Raw genomic sequence first — 7,469 nt, 5'->3', positions numbered from 1 at the left:
GCTAGGCGATGCTATGATGCGTTAGCATGATTCCCAAACAAATGACTCTAATGAGCCAGTTCTTTTGAATCTACAGTGTGAAACATACAGCGTGACCAGTGTAGTCTGATTCCCAAATTAATGACTCTAATGAGCCAGTTCTTTTGAATCTAAAATGTGTTAGCATGATTCCCAAACAAATGATTCTAATGAGCCGGTTCTTTTGAATCTACAGTGTGAAACATACAGTGTGACCAGTGTAGTCTGATTCCCAAATTAATGACTCTAATGAGCCAGTTCTTTTGAATCTAAAATGTGAAACATACAGTGTGACCGGTGTAGTCTGATTCCCAAATGAATGACTCTAATGAGCCGGTTCTTTTGAATCTACAGTGTGAAACATACAGTGTGACCAGTGTAATCTGATTACAACATTAATGACTCTAATGAGCCGGTTCTTTTGAATCTACAATGTGAAACATACAGTGTGACCAGTGTAGTCTGATTCCCAAATTAATGACTCTAATGAGCCGGTTCTTTTGAATCTACAATGTGAAACGTACAGTGTGACCAGTGTAGTCTGATTCCCAAATTAATGACTCTAATGAGCCGGTTCTTTTGAATCTACAATGTGAAACATACAGTGTGACCAGTGTAGTCTGATTCCCAAATTAATGACTCTAATGAGCCGGTTCTTTTGAATCTACAATGTGAAACTTACAGTGTGACCAGTTTAGTCTGATTCCCAAATGAATGACTCTAATGAGCCAGTTCTACAGTGTAGTGTTAAAATAGTTTAACTTAGTTGCTAGATAGATAGATAGATAGATAGATAGATAGATAGATATTTACCCTTAGATATATAGAGAGATAGATATAGATAGATAGATATTTATCCTCAGATAGATAGATAGATAGAGAGAGAGAGAGAGAGAGAGATAGATATTTACCCTCAGATAGATAGATAGATAGATAGATATTGACCCTCAGATAGATGCTAGCACGTTTTTAGCATGTTTTAGCGTGTGGCTAGGAAGATTTTAGGTCATTACTTTTTGGCTGCTTGATAAAAGAAATCCTCTGAAGGAGAGAGAGAGGGAGAGATGCAGGGCTGACAGGCCCTTTTTGTCTGTGTGTGTGAAAATGTCAGTTGGAATTTGAATTTCTGAACATTCCGCAATGTTAAGTCAATGGGAGTTTTTTCCGAGTTTGATCGTCATTTTTAGGAAAACCGTAAGTCCGATCAGTTAGAAAAGATATAGCACACTATTCGGGATTAGTCTGAAGGTCTGTGCCGAGTTTGGTGCCTGTAGCTTAAAAGCTCTAGGAGGAGTTAGATACCGAAATTTCACCACTAAGAAGAATAAGAAGAAGAATCGGTATAATAATAAGTTTAAGTAGGATTTCAGTAAGTTGGCTCTCACAAGCCAACTTAATTAACTCTGGTTAATCTATTTTCATGTCAGACAAATGGGCCCTTCATGCCTTAGTGGCCGGATCTTGGCCAGAATAAGCTGCAAAGTGGACTGGACCAGACTTTGTGCTAGTGGTCAAAAGTCTTTCTCTGTGAGACTGCTTAATGATGGAACTATCGGCACAAAAAACCCCCAAAGCACTCTGACCTCAGCTCTACAGAGCTCCTGTAAGCCCTGCAGTGCCAGAGCAGCTGGGGTGGCCTGATCCTTCCTGGAGAACTGAGTTAATGTCACAGTAATGGCGGCTAGTATGCTGGTATGGCCTAGAACCACATGTAAAGCATTAGGGAATAAAGAGGTATAAATTGATGTGTCTAAACAAGTGCAGCAATGTTCAGGGAATTTTGCAAATGAAGTCTTTAAAGGTGAATGGTCACTGAGGTCTTTACTAGCCCTGTCTTTCAGGAGCTAATACAGTAGTGAACTTCTGTCCCATTTGGAACTAGATAGGTAAAGTTTGACTAGACAAACTTTGATGTTGGGTTGACAAAGTCTTGCCCGACAGTTTAAATTAGTTTTGAACTTTGATGGATGGATTGTTGGATGTTTTAGAAGAATATCTCAGGTCAGTATGTCCTCACAATTCAAATGAAAGGGTACCAACATTTTGAAGGTCCAAAAAGCATATAAAGGCAGCATAAAAGTAATCCATAAAACTCCAGTGATTATATCCATATCTTCAAAACTGATATGGTAAGTGTGGCTCAGAAACAGATCCTTTTTATGATCAATCCACACTTTCACATTCTTCTTCTTTTGTTATTGGCAATTTGCATTCTTTGTGCATATCGCCACCTACTGCGAAGGGAGGAGAATTTATAGTAAAAAAAAAAGATGGTCTTAAATATTGATCTGTTTCTCAACCACACCTATCATATCGCTTATGAAGATATTAATTTAACCACTGGAGTCATATGGATTATTTTTACGATGCCTTTATGTGCTTCAATATTTTGGTTCCCATTCACTTTCAATGTGAGGACTAATTTGGACTAAATTTAGGGGTTTTGGAAAAAGCCTAAACCAAGTCTGTAGAATAACAGTATGTTGGTTTGGTCAACAGTGGTGTGCGCCCTGTAAGACATCTTAGAGTAACACATGACAAGAAATGCTGTTAAACAGACATGCAATGCAGTAACACACTAATATTTTAAGAAGAAACAAAAGCCGCTTTGTTTGTTCAGAGGCGTACTGTCAAGTTTGTTCAGAGGCACCAAGCTTGTCTCGTGGACCACGCGTATGTAAAGAGTTCTCACTGTTTCTTCTCTCTTTTAGTCTCCAGAAAACTGTTTTCAAGAATAGTGTCATTTATCAGAATGCTGCAAATAACCTAAGAACATCTCTGGAGGTGCTCGAAGTTTAGTTATTTATTTCAGGGAGCAGTTTGTGCCTAACATACATTGTTAACACAACTATATTTATAGTTATATTCAGGTTTGCTCAAATATATCTTTAAAACGAAGATGAAAGTGATTCAATCATAAAATAAATCAAGACCACAATCACCATGATCCTAAAATGTAGTTCTATTTTATTGACTTTAGGCCATATTATTTTAGGAACACAAGGGAATTTATTAGGCATACACCTAATATGTAACTGTAATATGTATAACTTAGGTAATGGGTTGTTTCTTTTTTTATATTATTATTATAATTATTATTATTATCTTTACATTTATAATTGTCTTCCAGTTACTAATGTTTTAGGCTGTTTATAATTTCCCACCTGTTGTCACAGACAAATGCTTGTGTGATGGCAAATGAGCCGGTTGGAAATGATAAATCTTTGGATTTGAGAAGGTGATTATATAAGATTTTTTTTATCACTTATTTAAAAAATAATATTTTTTTCGTTTAAAGTGCCATTTGAATTTAGAAATATCTTTTACGTTTTTCTTGTTTCAATAAATTAAATAAATTTTTAAAGCAAAATCGATAAAGCAAAAATATTCAAAAACCCTCAGCAGGGGGGGCTGATGATATTAACGGATATTGGGATATTTTTTTTAATATTATTTTATTATCGATAAAATATTTATTACATATCGCATTTACATATAGTTTCACAGAGGGAGATTTAACAGCAATAGACAAGAGTAAGAAACAGACCTCTCCCTGCAGATGTCCCTGACACAGGCTGCCCTATAGCCAATATCTGCTCCCACTGAGTCTCTTTACCAGTGACCATAGAGGATCTTTCAAGCTGTGACATCAGTCTCAACAGGTCTGGATACACACGGTCCTTTACAAAAAGACAAAAGACTTAGATATGTATGATATGTGTTGGTCTAGTGGTATGATTCTTGCAGTTGATGTGAACAGTCCCAGGAATGTGAATGTTCTGGACTGGAGCTTGATTGCTGGATCACCATTCTGGCCCAATTTAACTCCTGGCTATAATGTAGTTACAGTATACAGTAGCTGCTATATATTATGATACTGATTTACAATAGATCAGTTTTCAACAAAATAATTTTGAGAGATGATAAACAAACTTTTAGAATACATGCATGATCATAGAGATCAAACAAAAGATGAAGCGAATTTTTTTTTTTTTCATAAGAGAGAGAGAAGCTGCAGAGCCACAGGTATCAGTTTGGGTGAGCAACACATAGTCTGAAGTACATGAAGACCCTGCAGGATACAGAACTAAGAGGACAGAATTCAGTCAGGACAAAGACAAGAGGCAGAGGACACATCCACCTAATGCTGAAATATTTATGAAAAGCACTGCATATATGCGCATACAATTTCAGGGAAATTAAATTACTCTTTTGATTTTAAGCTTTAAATGTTTTGGTTGCGATCTATAGGCCAGTGGCTGTGCTTTTATAAGGGAAAGCAATGTACACCACTGATTACAAAAACCTAAAATAAGACTTCATAACAGGACCAAAAACTGCTCAAAGGTCAAATGCAGAATGGAGTGTCTAAGCATTTAAAAAAAAAAAAAAAAAAAAAAAAAAGGAAATACATCAGCAAAAACATAAAACAGTATTTCTCTCTCTATTCATATTTATGCTCTATGGTAGTGTATGCTCATTATGCAACCTAAAGAACGTATTTTTGTTGATCTGGCATTTTACCAGCGAGCAAAATGTTAGAGAAACACACACTCGGCATATAAGATTTATGGATAATATCTATTGTGAGCGGAAACAATAAATAATGATGGCACAGACAATGGCCGAGTTAATGGCTGGAGTTGCATATAATGCAGGTGTGCAGTTGCCATGGCAACAGGGGCAGCAAAATAACTAAAATCTGAGTGGATGGATTACATTCAAATTTCTGTATTCTGTGGTAGCATCTGAGCTGTAATATACATGGAATGGTGCTGTGTTATTAATGTAATTGTTGAGAGCTTTACTTATTACATGATATTAAAAAGTAAAGCTCTTAACAATTACATTAATAACACAAATCAACATAGAAATGTTTTTTTATTTATATAAATGTTTTTTTTTGTTGTTAAAATCATATAAACAATATTAAGTATACAAATATTTAGGTTAAATATAATCTTTCCAAATGCTTAAAATCAAGATTTAAAGTTTGTTATTAGTTTTTGATTTAATATATAAAATATAAAGCGTCTGCCAAATGCATAAATGTAATATTCCTCCTTCCTCCTTCACAGGTAATCAGTACATGCCATGCACCTTAATGACTCTTACCTTGTGTGTTCCCAGTCTTGGAAGAATGTAGAGGACAGAGCGAGACAAAGCTAAATCAGACACTCTGCCCAGTTTAAACATCAGGACAGAGATGGTAGAATTTATGGAGTAGGCAGGTAGCAAATGAAAGACAAAGACTTATATTCTTAATCCAATTACTCCTCAGGCCCTATTCAAAAAGAACCTACTTTCAAACATACTGTATATTTTCACTAACTGCGTATATACAAGCAAAAAGTTCTGCTTTGCATGTTGCACCATTAGATTACACATATAAAGATGAATAAAAAAGAGCAGTTGATAGACAGTGAATGAATCACAATCCGTTGCTCTAGAGACATCCCTAATATCCATAAAATATCCATAAAATATGGAAGAGCTGTCCAAATAAGATAATTTAAAATGGAGGACAAATAAAAACAGCATCCACAAATACCACATTTTCAAAACTAATATATATATATAATTTGTTTTGAACAGATCAATATTAAATACAGATCAATATTAAAGCACCCCCCCCATAAATCTCCATATTCACTTTCTTAAATGTTGATTTTATTTCTCACCCACACCTATCATATTTCTTCAAAAGACACTGGAGTCATATGGATTACTTTTATGTTGCCTTTCTGTCCTTTTTGGAGCTTAAAAGTTCTGGTCACCATTCACTTGCATTGTATATAAACATCTTTTTCAGCAGATTATTTTTTATTTTTTCAGCAGAAACATGTCACACATCTGGGATGGCATAAGGGTGAGTAAGTGATGAGAAACTTTTCATTTTTGGGTGAACTATCCCTTTAAAGGCCATGGGTTACAGCAGATTTACCACAGGTAAGGGGTGTCCTAAAACCTCAGTAACTATGGCAAAATCACTGTAATATCAGCAACAGCAATATGATGAAAGAGACCCATTTTTAATAAGCAGATAAATGCATTATTAGTAATAATATGAAAAAAAGTGTAAAATGTTTACGGTTGCTATTCAATGTGAGCTTGGCACATTAATACATAGGTTGCTTTGCCATGTGTGGGTTTATAGGAAGGAAGGAAGGAAGGAAGGAAGGAAGGAAGGAAGGAAGGAAAGAAATGTATCAAATCAGTCCCGTGTTGAAGAAGTGACCATGCACACAGAGTATAGAGAACAACAGGCTACTATGGTTAGAAAATAAAGAGGCTAAAACAACAGATAATCAAGAAAATCACTTGTGACTGGCTACCAAAGAAATGACAGGACCCATAACGTAATGAGACAAGTTCTGTGAGAGCTCATCACAGCGAGGGGCTGATGGAGGAGGGGTAGGAGGACACATTCTTATTCTCCTCACCCACGTCATTCAGGCTTCTGTTAAGTCGAACAAGACTGTCACAAATTATCCATCTCATGCAGTGGGTTAGGAACTCCAAAGAGCCCTCGGCTTTGAAGTTAATTCCAAAAGTTCCCTCAATCCTTTCCAACATCTGACTAACACCCTGTCTTTTTCTGTCTCTTTATTTTCTCAAGCTGTTTTCTGTAGCATAAACACTGCTTGAGAAGTCCCTACAATACTAAAACACTGGCCCAAGGCCAATGTTTCCTCATCTAAAATAAAAAAAATTAGGCAAAGCTGAGAGGCTACATTGATCCAAATGACTAACAAAACAGTGATGAACCATGTGAAGGACAAGAACATTTCTTGATTTGAAAACGGAGCACAACTGAGGACTGTAGTACATGCCCAAGATCTGCATTTACTCATCTATTTCGTGTCTTGGGCATCAAATGAAATGCTACACAATGATTGAAGGGGTCTCTCGCTCCTAGACAGTGCTGCCTGCTCACATTTCTACAATTCAACACGCTGCCAATGCGGTGCGTAAATGAGTGACCAAGAAAACTGTGCCCAGACTTGTTTAAAAAGACATATTTTATTCAAGAGACTGACGATGACTTCTGAAGGCATCTGTATTTGGTTTACTGCTTCTTTTCATGCAAACTGAACCTGAATCACTTGTAAATGGAGCTGAGAGAAGAGTAGTGTAAAAAGCTATCCTGGGGAATTTAATTCCTTACTGTTTAGTGCTCCCTATGGAGGCATCGCTATTACTATTGTTCGGAGTTAGTGCTAGGGATTTGAAAAAATGTTTAACCCAAAATATTAAACTTTGTCACATAACTCGCCCTGTGCTGTTTGAGCTTTCGCACATGAATGGTACCTGAAATTGTGTGGGTTGCTGCAGAGAGGTGAGCTAGGAGTGGTGGTGGTGTAGTGGTCTAAGCACCATAACTGGTAATCTGGTAATCAGAAGGATGCTGGTTCGAGCCCCACAGCCACCACCATTGTGTCCTTGAGCAA

The 7,469-nt window shown here is 36.5% G+C and overlaps 1 protein-coding gene across 1 annotated transcript in view; it reads right to left on the bottom strand.

Moving 5' to 3' along the window:
* The window catches only part of focad (focadhesin), a 74,992-nt gene that overhangs the window by 49,036 nt on the left and 18,487 nt on the right, over window positions 1-7,469 (bottom strand). The window contains 6 exon segments of the mRNA XM_052139599.1: window positions 1,602-1,707; window positions 1,880-1,896; window positions 3,562-3,600; window positions 3,603-3,698; window positions 3,986-4,105; window positions 5,134-5,222. Coding sequence (XP_051995559.1) covers window positions 1,602-1,707; window positions 1,880-1,896; window positions 3,562-3,600; window positions 3,603-3,698; window positions 3,986-4,105; window positions 5,134-5,222 — 467 coding nt within the window.

This window comes from Xyrauchen texanus, chromosome 2, assembly GCF_025860055.1.
Source record: "Xyrauchen texanus isolate HMW12.3.18 chromosome 2, RBS_HiC_50CHRs, whole genome shotgun sequence".
NCBI classification, from domain to species: Eukaryota; Metazoa; Chordata; class Actinopteri; order Cypriniformes; family Catostomidae; genus Xyrauchen; species Xyrauchen texanus.
This window is presented reverse-complemented; position numbering and strand designations above follow the sequence as displayed.